The sequence below is a fragment of the Sinohyriopsis cumingii genome, unplaced genomic scaffold, assembly GCF_028554795.1.
Source record: "Sinohyriopsis cumingii isolate HCF-2022 unplaced genomic scaffold, ASM2855479v2 utg001505l, whole genome shotgun sequence".
Lineage (NCBI taxonomy): Eukaryota > Metazoa > Mollusca > Bivalvia > Unionida > Unionidae > Sinohyriopsis > Sinohyriopsis cumingii.
In genome coordinates, this window is record NW_028316006.1 from 631,654 (window position 1) to 652,877 (window position 21,224).

Below are 21,224 nucleotides of genomic sequence, written 5' to 3' on the forward strand. Positions count from 1 at the left end.
ATCATCAAATCATACAGATGATCCAACTTTATGGTCAGTAAAAGATTATCTAGTTATGCAGTTGATCTTATGAGAAACTGATCTTGACAGTTGTTTCATTTTGCTCATACTTATGTTAGCATTGTTTTAACCATTTAAGTAGCCATAATCTGTTGTTGCCACATTTTTTATCTTTTTTAATCATTCTTTTAGGCATCTGCCGAGATTAATCCATGAAATAAATAAACTCTGACAGGGAAATAAGCATTTGTTTCTTCATTTTTGATACATTCTGTTCTTTTTGATACATTATGTTCTTTTTGATACATTTTGAATAATCAGCACCAATCTTACTGGGCAACAGTTATTGTATCCAAATTCACCATCCTCTCAAATTACCGTTACTGTTTCCTAATGCCTGACCTTGAAAATGTATCACTTTGTACACACACTTCTGTCTTGAAAATGGTATCACTTTGTACACACACTAGTGTGTTGAAAATGGTATCACTTTGTACACACAGTTCTGTGTTTACAATGGCATCACTGTGTAAACTCTGCTGTGCTGTTAAGCACACATCAGCTTAAGGCTGCAAGTCACATGGCTTTATGAATTCATAAGCTGATATTAATTCTTTATTTTGTAAAAATCAGAGTACATTAAAACAGAATTATACTGTACCTGTACATAATTTTCATCACTGAAAAAGGTAAACCCGTCAAATGTGATGCTTTCAATTTTGAAACCTCTTAAAAGGTATCTATTACAAGTGCCCCCAAAATTAAAAAGGCTAAAGAGTGTGCTTTGTTTATAATAAGGACAGTATGTTGTAAATTATTCCTCATTACAACATGATTTCATGCCACTAAACACTCCATATTAGTATTTTAATACAATATCAGGGCAACAACCCTCATAACAAGACTACCTTACTGAACAATATGTACTTTCTATGGCTTCATGAGTAATGTCATACAGAGTCAACCCTGTATTAAAGTATAGTAAGAACTCTATATTTAAGTTAACATGTGGAGGGTGGAGGTGGTATGTCTAAGATGGAGGGTAGGGCTGGTGTGTTTGAGAAGGAAAACATTTGTCATTCTTACCTATGACATCTGGTTCTGGAGATGCTGGCAAAGGGGGTGCTTGGACTTTCCATAATTCTTCACCTGGTATGGTGTAAAGTTCAAAGTATGCATCATGGCGCTGAAGCAGTTCCTCAATTGTGTCATCTGATACATTGTTTAGGATGTTGGAAAGCTCAGACAGGAAACTCCTGATGGCAAGACAATAAACAACCAGATACAGTACCACTAAATGAGGAGTCATGGAATTTGTTGAATGGTTCTCTGCATAACTCAACGATGATTACTGTATATACTCACCTACAGGTCAGATCCAATGATGATTACTGTACATACTCACCTACAGGTCAGATCCAATGATGATTACTGTATATACTCACCTATAGGTCAGATCCAATGATGATTACTGTATATACTCACCTACAGGTCAGATCCAATTATGATTACTGTATATACTCACCTACAGGTCAGATCCAATGATGATTACTGTACATACTCACCTACAGGTCAGATCCAATGATGATTACTGTACATACTCACCTACAGGTCAGATCCAATGATGATTACTGTATATACTCACCTACAGGTCAGATCCAATGATGATTACTGTATATACTCACCTACAGGTCAGATCCAATGATGATTACTGTATATACTCACCTACAGGTCAGATCCAATGATGATTACTGTATATACTCACCAACAGGTCAGATTCAATGATGATTACTGTATATACTCACCTACAGGTCAGATCCAACTGCAAACTACAAAGACCCAGATCTGCCATTGCATAATGTGAAGTCAGATCTGGGTCTATGCAGTTTGTTATGACTGATCAACAGAACAAAACAACACAGACCCTGATCTGAAAGTACACTATATGACAGCAGATCTGGATATGTTATTTGCATTTAGATCTGATTTATACACAAGTACAGTCATCGCCATATAATTATGTTCACAAAAGCATACAAAGAAGTACAGCAAAATCTCTGGGACACTATACAATTTTTTGTTGGATCTGGAAAACGTTTTGAGTGATCAGGAGCATGTGAGCTAACCATATGCAAGCCAACCAGTTCTTCTATGTGTGTGTACTGTATTTTCATTTTATGGTCGTAAATTAAACTGATTAGCCAATTAGATAAGATGGTGTTGCTGAACAGGACATGAGTTACTGCTTTTTGAAAGTGGGAAAAATTATTTTTCTTTAATACAGTGTAGCATAAAAAGGTAAGAGATACTGAAATAAGTTCTTTTGATAAGAACATACATTTACTTTTCACAGATCAACTTTGGCAAATGGAAGAATGAAAATTAAAACAGTAAAGTAAAGAATACCTAAGAACTGTACAGCAATTGGAGTTTCCATTGCTGAAGATGCGTGCCAATTCTCGGTTGACCTCTGAGGTGGACTCGAGGTGATCTTTGTGAAAGAAAAATGTGGGAGGTTTGATGATGCATTTCTCAGATCGAATAGTGAACACATCAGGGCGGTTCATGAGGGAGTACTTGACCTCTAGCTTGCCAACCTGAAATAAAACATCTTAAACTTGAATAAAAGATGTAGTCCTTTTGAACTGAAAATCATTTTATTATGTAATACTTTACCAGTTACTATGCCATTGATTTCCTTTTCCAAGACACCAAGTCCCCAGCGCAGGCTAATTATTCCTGCCTCAAAATTAATAACTGCCGGGCAAGAAGAAAAAGAACATTTAACCTGTCTTATTTCTTAGTCATATCCAACATACAAAATGTCTTCCTCATTCCGATTTGGACCTAGACTACCACTGAATTGTTAAATTTACTAGTAAGGAAGAAGGCTTATAACCTCCAAAAGAGAAACTGGTATAAGAAAAAAATGAACTTTCCATTACTGAGGGAGTATTTCCTCCTGTAAACAAGCAGAAGGCATGGTTAAATGTGCTGTCTCAACTGGACCAACCAAATGAGCACATGCCTATGATTTAGTACACCGAGATCAATGGCTAAAATAAACCTTAAAGACCTGAACTGGGCAAAGGACCCTATCTTGAACCTTCTCATGCAGATCTGACCAAGATTGGCAATCTCAATAGAAACAGGGCTTACTGAAAGCAATGAAAAGAAACCAAATCAAAGTTACCACTGAACTGTAAACAACCCTTTCCCACTGACAAGACATAAATTTCATTCATCCTTGGGGACACTAAGGTCAGCATCAAAAGTGAGGTTCTTAAGCATCACTTGAAGGTTCATATGAATCTTTAGATAATGCCGAAAAAAGACAAAACAAGATTCCATCTAGTCAATAATAAGCAACATACTGACCTCTGAAGATTGCAATATCTGAAGAGATTAAAAAACTGATCCAATGACAAAACCAATAAAGAACCTGAGTATTTGAAAGGGCTTCCCTTAATCGTAAATACATAACATTCTCTTTCCTTGAAAAGTGAAAAAAATCTGCAACTAAACGGATCAATGCATTGCATACTGGACATACGTTTCTCCACTTGACATCCTGAACTTGGAAAATGGATTGCCTTGTAGCCTTGGCAATACAGTTGCCAACCTTGCTCGAAAACTGGTCTTAGTGGATAGATTCTTTGAGATGAACCAAATATGAAGACGGAGATTCTGTTGACTGTTGTGTAGAACAGACCACATGTGCTTTGAAAGCAGGTCCCTGCTCTTTGGCAATTTCCTGGACTCGTCTATCTACAAGTCAAGATCACTGAACAAAGACCATTGGGGCCACAGGATAAGCCAAGATGTATCAAGATCCTGACTTTATGGAGAACCTGCAGAATTTCCTTGAAAGATGGGATGGTGTAAGCATACTGTTAGTCCCAATTCAGACTAAAGGTGTCCACTGTCCAAGACCTCTGATCTGGTGTTGATAAGTCATAAAGAGGGAGACTGTTGTTCATCTCATATCAAACAAGTCCACTATTGGCATCTCCCACAGCTGAAAAGGTGCCTCTGCTACAGAATGGCTCCACGAGAGCACCCCATTCTGTATCTGATGCATGAGAGTACAAATTGGTTTGTGGTTTTATTGCCATTTTTCACTTGATAGGCTGCTATACATGGTGGCTAGTATATATTTGGTGGAAGAAGAAACTAGAAGAACCACCAACCCAAAGGAAGCAACTGGCAAGCTTTCTCACATACCCACATTGACCAAGCTCAGACTTGAACCAATGCGGACAGGTGAGATAGGAATGTTTTGTAAAGACTACCCAAGACCACTTGAATGTACAGAAAAGGAGTGGGTTCTGGTGCGTGACTTGGGACTAAACTGGCTTTGATCTAGCCTCCAAATGAGGCAGTGACAAAAGTCAGATCCAAGCTATTAGTATTCATGTTCTCCTAGAAATGATCACTTAGGTACTGTCGCTCAGAGTGGATCTTTTTGGCCAAGGCTTCATTGTTCACTTGCCTCAACGTCTCGCTCCTGCAAACTCTGAGCACAGCTATGAAATTAGTTCCCTAAGGAGACTTCATTTGCATCCTCTTCAGTTTCTGATGCCAGCCATTGGAGATCAAAAATGGATATCAAAAGAATATGTCTTGAAGTTTGAATAACAGACTCCAACAATTGCTATAAAAAGCAGGAGGCAGCCAAAAGCAGATCAGCATGCAAGGCGGCTATAGTAACCAGATTTTGAGCCTTTAGTTCCAAGACCTCAAAAGATTTTACCAGGAAACAAGTCACCTGAATCAGGGGTGTTTGGTGTGGAATGGTGTCTTTGGGGAAAGCAGGGCATGGATCGAATAACTGGAGGTAGACACCAGTGGTTGAATGATAGAAGAGGGGCAGACCACCTCTTCTGCTATCTTACAGCCTGTTGGACCTAAATAAATGTCTAAGCAAGCTCTCAAATCATCGCTTTCTTTGGGAGCGACAGAAGATCCTAAATGTATCCAAGAATGCCTCTCTGAACTGAAGTGAATTCTTTTGTCCTCAGCTTCTGAAAGCTTTGGACACTGTCATAAGAGAAGGAGGTGGTAAACCTTATTTTCCACCTTTTAAAACTCAAGAATTGTTCCTCCTCCTTGGCCTGACCTAAAAGGTGAAATGAAGGGAAGCCTAATGGGAGGGAAGAGCCTGCCATAACTCATTTAAATCTACCAGAAATAAAAGTGTATCATCATTCCGATCTAGCTACTGAAACAAGACAAGACTAACCTTCATGGTCCACGTTTCTAGAGGAGTCATTAAAATGGAGTTTTCATCATTCTATCTTGCTTGTGAGGGGCAAAGTGACTAATCCTATGATTTTCCTACTTAGAAAACAGGATTGACAATTCCTTCTCAATAATCTGTGAGGGGAGTAGTGGCCAGCTTCCTTTTGTTGGTTGAGGCTAGAGGGGACAGAGGTCTATGACCTTATTTTTCTGACATACCCTGGAACCAAGGAAGACACATTCATGAAGTCATCGCAGAGAAAAAGACACACTACCATGTAGTTTGAGTCCCCAAATCCCATAGGAATTAAAACAGCAAATGGGGGAGTATGCCAATCTGATGTGAGTAAAACTTGACCTGATCCCTGTCCTCAGACTCACAAAACCTGGAGTCTGGTTGCTTAAAGTGTTTCCCAGTGACCAGTGACTGGGAACCTGCAATAAAGACTTGACAGAAGTCTCTCTTCAGAGAACTGGAGCCAGTATCACATCTGCTAGAGTGATATAAATGCTCTTCATTGCCTTCCTGAAGGTATGATTTGCTTTTAATGGCATCAGCCCTGTCCCTCCTTAGGAGGGACAAAGGATCTCGCCCTACCACAATTGACAACACTGGTTTGAGTGACACTGATCTGAGGTCTTCAGGAGATTTCCAAACCAAAGTGCTCCCCAAACCATCTAGCACTGAAGATGCTGATCTCCCTAAGACATGAAATGACCTAGACCCTTTCTGGAAATGGAGGTGGTCATCCTAAGATGAAAGTGGTAAGTGGGAACCTTCTTCCTTCCTCTATCACATTCTTGTAAGCCATGCAATATATCTTCCCAAAGACAACAAACAAGGCAACTGTAATTACATGTAAACTTAAGAACACGATCAACAGGTGGGGTGATTGTCCCATGTGGCCTTCTTATGTCCATATTTACCCACAACTTGTGACATAACTATAGCTGAATCTGAGAAGCAAAAAAAAAAGACGACAAAATGAATTGAACTATTAACTACAAAAAGGGTATGGCATACTTACATTAACACCTGCTCTGAAAAGGTAAATTCACTGAAGCACCACTTTCACTAAGCAAAGCACAAAATCCTTCAAAATGAGCAAAATGGAACACAAACAGATTCAGTTAAAGCAAGGATTGGAAGAAAATCACTAGCCAAAAGTAAAAAACAACAGCGAATTTTGTTGAGTGTCCTTACACCCACATTAAGGACAACAGATCAAGAAAAAAGAGGAAGGTATTCAGTATGTTGGATACAACAATGAAATTGGAACAGGATCATGTTCTATTCTTTCTGCAAGTACTAATTGGAGGTGGGAATAATTAGCTTGGACTAGGGAATCAGCATCATAGAAAAAGATTACAATTTAACTGTAGAAGGTAATGTATTACTGCTATTAAATGTTTTATTTCAGTCTTACTTGAAGCTGGATGAATGGATGCATGACAGATGATATGTTGATTTGTTTTTCTTGGTACTTTGAGAACATATTTAGTATATGAATTGGTGGATTGATATATATGTGGCAGGCTGGATAGGAGGTATGCAGGTTGGGAAAAAAATTGATACAATAGATTCCATTGAGTGTATAATAAGACAACAGACCCTAGTGAGTACTAGATCACTTACACAAATGTTAAGAGCAGCTGGCCAAGAAATCAAGGTATTAAAAAAGTTGCTTTCTGTCACTTTTTTATAATCTGTTTAATGATTGCTTGTAAGTTTCTCTTTAATATCTTAGCTGTATTTGATGGCAGAGTTCAAAGGAATTCAAAACAGAATGCATTTATCAAAATTTGATCAAATTCAGTTGAAAAGGTTTCATTCAAATGGGACTGTATTTCATTCTCATAAAAGATATTTTTGTAAAGGCACCCATTCTGAATGTTGGATCATTTAAATAAAACCAAAAGACCTTTAATCCAGAATGTTTCCTGTCAATGTTGAACACATGATGTTGAGCATTTTTTATGAAATCACACAAAATTCTTTTCTTCAGGGTCCCCGTGGTTTTTTAATTTCTTGATTTATTTCCAGGTTTTTTTCCAGGGTTAAATGGAATTTTTAAAAGATCAATTATAACCCTTACTGTGTGGAATTAAAAAATAGCAACAAAAAACTGCTTAACATCTGAACAAGACACATGACCATGTACCAAAACACAGGCTGTATCACTAAAAACAAGTGTAACTATTGAAATTCACACAAATTGCATGAAACTCATTTTAATTTACTGTGCCTAACATGCTATCTTGATATAATACAAAATCATTTATACAAGGGTTGTTTTAAATTTGAACAAAAAGCTCTTACAATTATGTACCTTGGGATTAAAAAAAGAACTGGTCTTTAAATTTCACCTTATGACTAGTTGTCACCCAAACATCTAATTTCAATGTAATCTATGGACTGTCAAAAATAACAAGAGCAAAGGATTTTGCATTGAAAATTGCCCCAGCAGTCAGTATATTTCTAAATACAGTCGGCTCCACTTAAATGCATATCGCTTAACTGCACAGATCACTTAAGTGCATATTGAACGTATGGTCCTGTTTTTCATTGTAAATATACATGAATTCCGCTTAAATGCATACTCCGTTTATATGCATAGCTTGGGTCCTGTCCCGAGGCTATGCATATAAGCGGAGTTGACTGTACAGGTATCATTCTGCCAAATAAATTGGGCCCCTCTGGAATTCAGCAGAGGTCTAAGTTTCCATATTTATGATCATCTATTCTGCATCAAAACTGATTATGGAACATAAAACTTTTTTTTTTTATAATTCCACCTTTATCTCTGAAGGAAAAATATATGAAAAACCAACATTTTATTTTGATTATTCATGCACTATATTGAAATAAAGGGGTGAATTGGGGGAATTTTTCCTGAAATCAATTCAAGAAGAAGCAAACTTCACTTCTGGGGCCTGCTTAGATGAAACAACAGACTCTATTACAATTATTTTGCCCAAATCACCCTATAGCATAGATACTGTAAATATTTGGATTTTTCAATATATGAGCATTGTTGAAAAGCTTAAAATCAAGCAGGCAGCCCCTCCATTTTTATAGTTATGGATACAAGTTCCTTCCTTCATTATAACAATTCTTTTATAAGCTGTTGTGATAGTTGATGATATATATGGAATAACTGACACACATTTTGTACTCTGAATTGCTTAAATTCAACACACAAGCAGTGATTCATTTGCCTAGTTATGCTTGCAGTCACGTGGTCTAGTGTAAAACCCCAAATCTCTTAACTACTTTATTTCCAGTGAACCAAATCATGCTTTTCAAGTTTTTATTACACAGTTAATGGAATACTGCTTTTTTTAAGTGTTAAGTATTATAGTTTATTGACTTGTGTCTTCATTGTAAGTATGCTGCATAGATTTCTCTCCTTTGAAACAATATATAACTTTAATCTGATGCAAAACTAATGGTGCCTAAAGTTTTTTAAGAAAATCAATTTTTATGCCAAGAACAGAACAACTTTTAGTATCATTGCTATTTAAGAACTGTACAAAACAAGAACAAAATTAAACAACTAAAATTCTAGTTTATGCCAAGCACAAACCTTGATGATATAAATTTTTTACGGCCCTGTTGATATAAATTTTTTACGGGCCATCTGAAAATAAACTGCTACATAAATTATGATAGATAAGGAAAAGGAAGTTAGAAACTCATGGTTTATGGAGTTTAAGTGCTCATACTGCAAACACCATATTGGTATTTGTCATACCAGAGTGTACTTCATCTGTCAACACAGTAACATCAGCTAGCATCAGAACAATGCATTAATGCATAACTCAGTCCCAAAGTAACTAGTACGTTTAAACCTTCCAATCAGTGTGGTCAGTGCATGTTTGAAACTCCCCCACACCAATACTGATGCAATATAGGATCATCATTTTAGGCTCAGAAAAATTTGGCAAGATCTTTAAGCAAATCTGACTGTGACTGTATTTCATTGTCTAATTGGTTGTAAAGGCAGAGATTTAGTGTTTTTTTGCATTTATTTTCATTGTGGTTCTGCTTATGTGAGTGGGTATATATGTCTTTGCATGGTGATGATATAAAATAATGCAAAAGGTTAGGACAATGTAGTTTTTTAGGGTGAGAGGGGCTGGGATGGATTCTTAATCTCATTGATAGTAAATTTGAACTACATCTCTTCCTCAATAACTTGCACCCAGGTAACTTGTGAACCTGATTATAATTATTGTAAGAAAATAGCAAAAATGATTAGTCCCTATTTGTTGAATGTGATGCAAACGACGATAAAAATTGGTAAATGAAACCTTGATATACCACTCATTTTATCATCAAAGCCTGAAAATTTGATTCAGAATTACAAAATTTATAACTTTTAATAAAAGGAATATATTTTATTATATTTTTTAAAAACAAAAATTCTCAGTACACATGAAAAAAAAATTGCTGGAATTCCTACTAACTCAATACTCTAAGAAATAAATACCAATTAACAAGTCATCTACTCTCTAAGTGAAATTCATGTTTAATTTTTATCTTTCAATTTAGTTTCAGTATTATCATCATAAATGCAAAGTGCCATCTTGTGGTCAAACATGAAAAGTGTCAATTGACCATCTCAGTGATGCCCACAAAGATTTCCATGAGAACCTAATTAAGTACTGACCATGTTTTGATATCTGCCTTGTGGAATCATCAGTTGCAATATTACAATCAAATAAAGGTGGACCTGTATTGTATTATCATATTAATTAGTCTTTTGTATCAAATCAAGTAATGTGAGTAGATGAAAAAAGTTTGACTGCATGCAAATTCTACATGCATAATTGCTAGCATTCATGGTAGTGTGTCAAGTAAACTCATTTCAACTGAGTCATTGAACACTGAGAACACTAAGTTAATCTACCATAATTAAAATATCCAACCTTGACCTTTGGTTTAACATTCTCATTTGATTCAGTGATAGCACAGGGACCATACAAAAGGCATACTACTGGTTGAACATGAAAAGTTTGTGTCACAGACAGAATTCATTATGGAGAAGCAAGTTCAAAAGTTGACAGTGAATTTAAAATTTCCAAAGTGGCATTTGGAGGTCTGCACAGCAGAAATTTCACTATTACTTGACATCACAGCCTCAATATTATTTTAATATAAAAGTTTTTAAAACAAAGAAAAAAACAGTTTCAATGTTCTTATTTCTCTAAATATGTTACTCTTGTTTAAATAATGACTATAGTTATATTCTGAATCAACCATAACACTAGAATGTATCCACATTCACATGTATAAAGTGGTGACATAATACACAAAGTTTTCCCAGGAAACATTTCATGAAACCACTAAGGTTTTAAATGATCTTTCTGATATTCAAAATATTGCAAATGAAGGTTATTAATACAGAAGTGTGAAGAACTTCATTAGAACAAATAAACTATTTACTGACAATTATTCCCAGAGTGTTTATTAAATAAGTATTCAACCACTTAATACTTAATCCCCACTCATTCTCAATGCTGATGTTCATCCCTCTCTTAATGAGGTTACTCTGTAACTTGCATCCTAGCATGTGACATTCTGTGATCTTGGAAATTCACAAGTTACTGAGGAAGATGTCCATTGGTCAGATCCATTATGTTAGTTAAAAAATTTAAATCCATTATTTTAGTTATACAATTTAGATCAATTATGTTAGTTAAAAAATTTAGATCCATTATTTTAGTCATACAATTTAGATCAATTATATTAGTTAAAAAATTTAGATCCATTATTTTAGTTATACAATTTAGATCAATTATGTTAGTTAAAAAATATAGATCCATTATGTTAGTTACAAAATTTAGATCCATTATGTTAGTTACAAAATTTAGATCCATTATGTTAATTACAAAATTTAGATCCATTATGTAAGTTACAAAATTTAGATCCATTATGCTAGTTCCAAAATTTAGATCCATTATGTTAATTACAAAATTTAGATCTATTATGTTAGTTACAAAATTTAGATCCATTATGTTAATTACAAAATTTAGATCCATTATGTAAGTTACAAAATTTAGATCCATTATGTTAGTTCCAAAATTTAGATCCATTATGTTAGTTACAAAATTTAGATCCATTATGTTAATTACAAAATTTAGATCCATTATGTAAGTTACAAAATTTAGATCCATTATGTTAGTTCCAAAATTTAGATCCATTATGTTAGTTACAAAATTTAGATCCATTATGTTAATTACAAAATTTAGATCCATTATGTAAGTTACAAAATTTAGATCCATTATGCTAGTTCCAAAATTTAGATCCATTATGTTAATTACAAAATTTAGATCTATTATGTTAGTTACAAAATTTAGATCCATTATGTTAATTACAAAATTTAGATCCATTATGTAAGTTACAAAATTTAGATCCATTATGTTAGTTCCAAAATTTAGATCCATTATGTTAGTTACAAAATTTAGATCCATTATGTTAATTACAAAATTTAGATCCATTATGTAAGTTACAAAATTTAGATCCATTATGCTAGTTCCAAAATTTAGATCCATTATGTTAATTACAAAATTTAGATCCATTATGTTAATTACAAAATTTAGATCCATTATGTTAGTTACAAAATTTAGATCCATTATGTTAGTTACAAAATTTAGATCCATTATGTTAATTACAAAATTTAGATCCATTATGTAAGTTACAAAATTTAGATCCATTATGCTAGTTCCAAAATTTAGATCCATTATGTTAATTACAAAATTTAGATCCATTATGTTAATTACAAAATTTAGATCCATTATGTTAGTTACAAAATTTAGATCCATTATGTTAGTTACAAAATTTAGATCCATTATGTAAGTTACAAAATTTAGATCCATTATGCTAGTTCCAAAATTTAGATCCATTATGTTAATTACAAAATTTAGATCCATTATGTTAATTACAAAATTTAGATCCATTATGTTAATTACAAAATTTAGATCCATTATGTTAGTTACAAAATTTAGATCCATTATGCTAGTTCCAAAATTTAGATCCATTATGTTAATTACAAAATTTAGATCCATTATGTTAATTACAAAATTTAGATCCATTATGTTAATTACAAAATTTAGATCCATTATGTTAGTTACAAAATTTAGATCCATTATGTTAATTACAAAATTTAGATCCATTATGTTAATTACAAAATTTAGATCCATTATGTTAATTACAAAATTTAGATCCATTATGCTAGTTCCAAAATTTAGATCCATTATGTTAGTTACAAAATTTAGATCCATTATGTTAATTACAAAATTTAGATCCATTATGTTAATTACAAAATTTAGATCCATTATGTTAATTACAAAATTTAGATCTATTATGTTAGTTCCAAAATTTAGATCCATTATGTTAGTTACAAAATTTAGATCCATTATGTTAATTACAAAATTTAGATCCATTATGTTAATTACAAAATTTAGATCCATTATGTTAATTACAAAATTTAGATCCATTATGTTAGTTACAAAATTTAGATCCATTATGTTAATTACAAAATTTAGATCCATTATGTTAATTACAAAATTTAGATCCATTATGTTAATTACAAAATTTAGATCCATTATGCTAGTTCCAAAATTTAGATCCATTATGTTAGTTACAAAATTTAGATCCATTATGTTAATTACAAAATTTAGATCCATTATGTTAATTACAAAATTTAGATCCATTATGTTAATTACAAAATTTAGATCTATTATGTTAGTTCCAAAATTTAGATCCATTATGTTAATTACAAAATTTAGATCCATTATGTTAATTACAAAATTTAGATCCATTATGTTAATTACAAAATTTAGATCCATTATGTTAGTTACAAAATTTAGATCCATTATGTAAGTTACAAAATTTAGATCCATTATGCTAGTTCCAAAATTTAGATCCATTATGTTAATTACAAAATTTAGATCCATTATGTTAATTACAAAATTTAGATCCATTATGTTAATTACAAAATTTAGATCCATTATGTTAGTTGCAAAATTTAGATCCATTATGTTAGTTACCAAATTTAGATCTATTATGTTAGTTACAAAATTTAGATCCATTATGTTAGTTACAAAATTTAGATCCATTATGTTAGTTACAAAATTTAGATCCATTATGCTAGTTCCAAAATTTAGATCCATTATGTTAGTTACAAAATTTAGATCCATTATGTTAATTACAAAATTTAGATCCATTATGTTAATTACAAAATTTAGATCCATTATGTTAGTTACAAAATTTAGATCCATTATGTTAATTACAAAATTTAGATCCATTATGTTAGTTACAAAATTTAGATCTATTATGTTAGTTACAAAATTTAGATCCATTATGTTAATTACAAAATTTAGATCCATTATGTTAGTTACAAAATTTAGATCCATTATGTAAGTTACAAAATTTAGATCCATTATGCTAGTTCCAAAATTTAGATCCATTATGTTAATTACAAAATTTAGATCCATTATGTTAATTACAAAATTTAGATCCATTATGTTAATTACAAAATTTAGATCCATTATGTTAGTTACAAATTAAATAAGCAATAAGTACAATATGATGTATCTGGTTGTTAGTTTTCTCTGCTCTTGCACTTGGACTTGTTCTAGGTAAGGTTTTCCTTTCATGTCTTAATTGCACCATTTCTTCTGTTTTGATAATAAGATCATAATGCCTTAGAAATTTATGTGAAGACATGAAATACGATGTTTTCAAAGCAAGCAAAACAAAGGTCATAGTGACCAATAGGAGTCCTGCATCTGATCAATGGAGCAGCAGCATGGAATCGCCTAAATGTTTGAATTAAAACCACTGACTCTGTTTGAAAGTACTTTGTATACCTTGTCATGGATATATGTCTATGCTGTCTATGATCTGCATACTGGAAATACAACCAAGATGTCAAAACATAAAACGGCACCACCCTACCACTGACAAATTTTCAAAGATGAAATGACCATTAAGTCCATATGTATCAATAATATATTGTAACACTGGCTCTGTTTTGTGAATCACATTGATATGTGGCACAGGTGTATAGTTTCACCCCTAATGAAAAGACCAAGGTCTGCCATCACATAATGCCCCAGCAGATCTGGGTCTACTTAGTTTATTAGGAGTAATCTGTAGAACAAACACAGAAAAAGATCTGCCAGCCTATAATATGATGGCAGATCTGGGTTGATGTTTTTTGCAGTTGGACTCCACACACAAGAGTATATATGGTTCCTTGATAGATTAAGAAACATCTTTCTGAGGATAACAAGAGACTGGTTTTAAAACACCAGCATTTTATTACTCAAGGACAAAGAAAAATCAACAATATAATGGTGTCTTTTTGTTGACAATCTGAAGAAGAAATTAAATGAGGTTGCTAAAAAGAGAATGAAACAACACATATACATTTGACATTTTGAGTATGAGACCCGTTTCATTTCTGTCAATGCAGGACCTATGAATGTGGGAAAATAAGCAGCTGTATGTTCCTACAGAGCATTTAGGACAGTTGTTGGTGCATGAATTTTCAGGTCGTAGCTCAAGTGCCAAGGCAATCACTAAAATTAAGTCTCTTGTGAATTCTGGCTATCCAAGAGAAAATATCAGTACTCTGTTGCACACCCATCATGATAAAGAGTTCCTTAGGCTAAACCACTAAAGCTAGCTGCTTTTTCCTCACAGCAGACTATAAAAGGGGATTTAGAAGTCAGACTATGAAAGGGGATTTATAAGTCAGACTATGAAAGGGGATTCAGAAGTCAGACTATGAAAGGGGATTTAGAAGTCAGACAATGAAAGGGGATTTAGAAGTCAGACTATGAAAGGGGATTTAGAAGTCAGACTATGAAAGGGGATTCAGAAGTCAGACTATGAAAGGGGACTTTGAAGTCAGACTATGAAAGGGGATTTAGAAGTCAGACTATGAAAGGGGATTTAGAAGTCAGACTATGAAGGGGGATTTAGAAGTCAGACTATGAATGGGGATTTAGAAGTCAAACTATGATAGGGGATTTAAAAGTCAGACTATGAAGAGGGATTTAGAAGTCAAACTATTGCCAAAACCAGTTTGAGGAGCAGATTCTGCCTGAAAGAATAGATGACTTGCTTAACGTCTGTTTTCAAAGACCAACCCTCACTAGATCTGACTTTCAGAGTGCAGTGAAACACAGGAAGGGAGCAAAAGACAGGAGAATATTCTCAACCTGAGTTTGCACAGTTACTGAGGTGTATGAACTGTGTATATAACTGTACATTTCTGACCAAAAAACCCAGTGAAATCCTTAAAATGCAGTTTATCGGATTAAGGACCTAGATAAGAATGATATGTGCACTCATCATAACATAAGTGACCAGACTTTTACTACTCTAAATGGTCCCACTTTTTGAGCAGGTACAGGATCCAGTTTGTCAGTTTCTTGAATGAACTCTAGTCCAGTGATTTTTGAGAAGTGAAAAATAGCAAATGTTGATGAATGATTGCTGATACACAATGGATGTAGGACCATACGCTAGGGTCAACTGGTTTTCCGGCAAGATGGGCTGAAAACTTATATACTGTGCTTATTTAGCCAATACCTGGGCAACTGCTTTACTCTGTATACAGAACAGCATCATAACAAAGGATGGGGCAATTAAATTTCCTTCTTAGACCAGAACAACTGAATACAGTATTTTTAAATTCATTTAAAACAGTTTTTACTTCAGTAAGTATATTTTCAGATAATTTAACAGTTATAAAGCATGATACAGTAATGTTATTTATAAACCATAATACAGTAATGATATACTATATATAAAAGTTTATCAGTGCATTGTATCTTTTTATCAGATAAAGACGTTATGGGATAACAGAATGTGTGAAGCCGTTTATGTCAAACCTGGAAAAATGTTGCATCTTGTAGCATGCCCTTCATGTTGGATTCAAGATGGCCCTGATATACATCTGGGTATCTGCAGGCCAGGAAATGTTGCACTGTGGGAATGGCCTTGTGTATATACAGCTGTAACATCGGACACGGTTCAAACAGTTCTGTAATGTCCTCAATTTTCACACAGTCACTAAGTTTCTTTATTCCAAAGATGCCGAGAAATGCCTCAATCATTTCCTTGTCATAAACTGACCCTGCCAATACATACACAATTAACAGCTTTTACAAATGTCACTTGTTAGCATCTTTAAAATACAAAAATAGTTGGGAAGGAAAATACTAATGTGTAAACAGGCCTTCCAGCCACATAAAAAAGTTATAGGGGTTTTATTGGGCAATCAAAAAAAGAGTGAATGATAGTCTAATAACATAATGGGGCCTTGAGTGGCCAAGTGGTCTAGAGCACTCACCATTCTGGATCACTGCCATCTCACCTCTGTCTGCATGTGTTCGGGTCTCTGGCTTGGCTAACGTGGGTACGTGAGAAAGATTGCCAGTAGTTTCTCGTGGGTCTGTGGTTCTTCCCAGGGATTTCCTGGGTTCTTCCTCCACCAGTTATACTGGCCATCATGTATAGCCTATCTTGTGCTGAAAAATGGCATTAAACCCTACAACAACAACAACAACAACTAATAACATAACTGAATAAATATATATGTAAGTATGTGTACTAACAAATTAGCTAATATTAATAAAATACTGTATAAAGTGGTTAATAAGAATGTATACTAAATTAGTTTAAATATATATATATAGCATCAAAAATTTTTTTTAATCTGCTCAGTACATCCACTATGATAAATAATAATGTCCTTAAATTTTCTCTTTCAAAGAAAAAGCCCAAAAAGAACAAGAGATCCATGTAGGTATGATATTACTCACCCAATCTGCTTAACTTAACATTTGACCATCCATTAAGCAGGCTTACAAAGGACAAGCCTATGTAAACTATCACCCAGCATATTTTTCTAAGGTCTGATTAAAAGATAAAAATATAGTTAATATGCATAGTCTCTTGCCAATAATCAAACTCTCCCAAGATTTGAATGAAAATCTATTTACCAAGTTTTACTGAAATTGGATGCAAAAGGAGATTTTTGTTTAGTAAATTGTGTTTCTCTGAGAAAACTTACTGGATCACATCAATGTTAGAAAAATAAGCTCACCACCTCCCAAAGCCAGCCTCCATGAAAAGATGAAATATTCAGCTTTTCTGTCTGTATAATACACACAAAGGAAGAAACTCTTAAACATTACCTCCCCTTGACCAATGCTAGGTGGAGTCAGTAGTTTAAAGCTGTTCATATCAATGGGGAGGCTGGGAAATCTTTATCATAAATGGGTACATATTCTCTGAGAAACACAATTTCCTATATAAAAAAAATTCCTTTGTATACATTCACCAGACACAGTATGCTTGGAGAAAAGGTAACAGAGGAGAGAAGGCAGAGTATGCAACCTCTACCACAAGTATTCTTTGAAGGAAGAATGGATTTCATGAATGAAGGATTACACAGTAACTTAACTTTATAGCAGCACAACTGATAGTCATATCATTAATGAATCTGTACTAAGCTATTAAGATATTTATTCAACCCCTTCTTACTTAAATATTTTCTGGGCCAATCTAATATTAAGCTTTTGCTTTTGCGAAGGTTGTACTGGAGATAATTTGGGCCCATTGAAAGGGCATGCAATAAAAATGAGAACCAAACAAGCAACATTTAGCAAAGATAATAATTTCATGAACATGGTGTACACAGTCTGTGAAGAATATGTTCCAACTACACTGTCAATCAATAAAGCATAGAAATAATTTTCTAAATTTACAAAATGCTGCTGAAGTACAATGATTACTGAACTCACCCCGTGTTTTGGACTTGTGCCTCCTGTCCTGTGGTGTATACTTCTCATCTAACTGTAGAAACTGAACATTAGCATTGCTCTCGAACATTCTTTCCCACTCTCGATTGTCAGCAATCAGTGGAGAATCATCAGGGCAGACCCAGGTGTTTTGTTTTGTGGCTAGGATCTTTTGCTTCTGTAACTGTTTCTTAATTGTCTCTCTGTTTGATTTCAGAACCATGTCTGCAGTTGCTGCATCCATCCTGTCAGATGATGGTGATGAAACTAACTTGCCAATACAACTGTAGATGTACAAAACATCAGGTAGTGTTTTGGGGTCTTTAAGTGATAACGCACCTGTAATAAGGGTCAGCAATTCAGCATATTCCTTTACCTGTGGTTGACGATCAATGTTCATTTCTCTTTCAAAGAGTTCAATTATTTCAGGTCTATCAGCATAATACTGATACACTATCCTTCTCTTGCATACTTCGGAATGAAATTCCTCAAGGAGATAGTGATATTTATCAAACAACCCTGTCTTATCTTCCAGCCAAATTTCTGACCTTGACAGCATTTTTCCAGCAACAATTACACTATCCATACTAGAGCCTGTGTTTTTGTCTGGGACAAAAACTACTGGATTTTCCCGGAACAGATCCTGCACCTGTTTTCGAGTCAATTCTGAATATAGGTAAGTGTACACATTCTTTATGTGTTGAAGAGTTGTACAGAAAACTGCAGGCTTATCCTCAGTGTTTCTTTTACTCCACTCTAGTAAAGCCGTTTGGACGGTTTTAGCATCAACTGAATTCTTCAACCCCAAAAACTGTGAAAATGAACTTTTAGGAGACAATCCAGCCTCCAAATAATGAACATTCTGAGCAAGGACTTTCTCTACAGCTGAAGATTTAATGTAAAGACAAGATGGTGGCATCATTTGGATATCCTTTGACAAAACAATAGCCCCATTAGGTTCCACTAAATACTTGGTGTCCACAGCAGGTAACCAGCTTAAAGTTCGAAGAGCAATGCTTATTGAGGTTTCAGTCTCGTGAAGTCGATTGCCTGAAGGATCACAGACTTGTGTAATCATGTAGCGGGAATAATTTGTGTCCCATTCATGACTGAGAATCTCACACAAATCCTTCATCTGCTGATGGTAGACTGGTCCCTTGCTAACTGTATTGTGTTGAATTAGACTGATCAACTCAGGACAGATGATGTCATGAATCACATATTCAGATGATTCTGGCCACTTATCTTTTAGAGGAGCCCACTGGGACTGGGCCTGAAAGCAGATGATACATGCATTAAATGGTAAAGTCACATTAATTTAACAGTAATTTATCACACAATTAACTTGATCTTTCAGAAAAACATTTCCGATTTTAAAATGACAACACAAAATATAGAATAATATTAAGGCATTCTATTAGCAAAAGTCAGATAAAAAAATTAAAACTGTGAAGTAAATAGAATGTGAAATACTAGGAATTCTGGCATCTTCTGGCCAGATTAATTAAAGTAAAGAAGAAACAAACCAACCATTAGCTGAATTTGTAACAATCTACATTAGGTAAACTTGTCTAGCCTTGTCAAAAAGTAGGTCTCACTCCCATTCATTGACAGGGCATGGAAGGCAGGATAATACTACAGCAGTATTGTCCTTGCTTTAAGCCTCTGCAGTTCCATGTTTGATTCCTAATTTCAACATCTGCATTGCTATATGGTTGCACTAAAGTTTTCTAATAATCTTTGGGTTCTCTTGTCTCTTCCACTATTGTATGCCAACAAGATGAGAGTCAAATGAATGTTAATAAAGTCTGCCAAACATCCGGGTTTTCTGGACTCCCCACTACAGCGTCACAGCATGCAGAGAGTCAAATGAATGTTAATAAAGTAAGTAAAATTACTACTGCTGGGTTTTCTGGACTCCTTCACTACCTTTGCCAACATAGTCCATGCAGCAAATTCAGCCCACTACAGTACTAAGATCATGGAAAGTTCCAGCTGCAAAGAGCTCTTCAAGATTACTAACAAGCTATGTCAAAGAACAAATCTACACCACTTCCAACTACCTTCTCTCTAGTCGCCCTTCCAGACCTGTTTGCAAATTTTTTCCGTGACAAAGTACAAACCATTAGAGACAAGCTTGAAAACACAATTTCAACTGGATCATCATCACGATACAGTTGTGATAAAGAATTTCAGTGGCAACCATTAGCATTTGAAACTGTCTCTATGAATTTAGTACATACAATCGTGACGAAGAGTGCAGCAAAGTCATGTGAACTTGATCCAATTCCAACATCACTGTTGCCTGAGTGCTTACATCCAGTATTGCCTTCACTAACTGATGTTATTAATACCTCTCTCTCATCTGGGGAATTCCCATCATTTTTCAAAACTGCCATTGTAAAGCCTCTGATGAAGAAACCAACACTCGACCATAACAATTTAAAAAACTACTACCCAGTTTCTAACCTCCCATTTATATAAAAAAAATCTTAGAAAAGTTGTTCTATCTCAACTTGTATCTCATCTGAATTCATTGTCTTTTTAGTAAAGTACAGTCTGCATCTTGCCCTTGCCGCAGTAGTGAAACTATTCTTCTAAAAGTAGTTAATGACTTTCTCTCTGCTCTGGATAGTGGAAAGATTACACCCTCCTTGATTTGTCTGCAGCATTTGACACAATAGACCATGATATATTACTTCACTGTTTCCAGCATGTATTTGGCATTCATGATACAGCCTTACTGTGGTTCAAGTCCTACTTGGTCAACAGGACACACATTATATCTGCCCTGCTGATCTATGTTGTGATGTTCAACAGGGGTCTGTTCCTGGACCTGTTCTCTTCATTCTATACACTCAGCCGCTCTCGATGGATGACACCCAACTATACAAATCTAGCCACCCAACTGAAGTTGATGCTACGATTTAAGGTGTAGAGAGGTGCATTTTTCTGATGTGAAATCATTGATGACATGTAACAAGCTGCAGATGAATGATGATAAAACTGAGGCCATTCTGATCACAACACAAAGACTTTCTCATTCACATCCTTTACCTCAAACAATAAATATCAGCAACACCAACATTAAATTCACACAGTCAGTATGAAACCTAGGTGTTACTCTGGACAGTACTATCACATTGCACCAACATGTT

The 21,224-nt window shown here is 34.4% G+C and overlaps 1 protein-coding gene across 2 annotated transcripts in view; it reads right to left on the bottom strand.

The window, feature by feature from the left end:
- Positions 1-21,224, bottom strand: part of LOC149772437 (uncharacterized) — a 170,414-nt gene that overhangs the window by 29,559 nt on the left and 119,631 nt on the right. For both annotated transcript variants that reach the window (XM_089947829.1, XM_089947828.1), the window contains exons 27-30: positions 18,070-19,339; positions 16,153-16,397; positions 2,407-2,597; positions 1,087-1,256 (exon numbers count right to left, since the gene is read on the bottom strand). In XM_089947829.1, the coding sequence (XP_089803955.1) occupies positions 1,087-1,256; positions 2,407-2,597; positions 16,153-16,397; positions 18,070-19,339 (1,876 nt within the window). The remainder of the gene's footprint in view (positions 1-1,086; positions 1,257-2,406; positions 2,598-16,152; positions 16,398-18,069; positions 19,340-21,224) is intronic.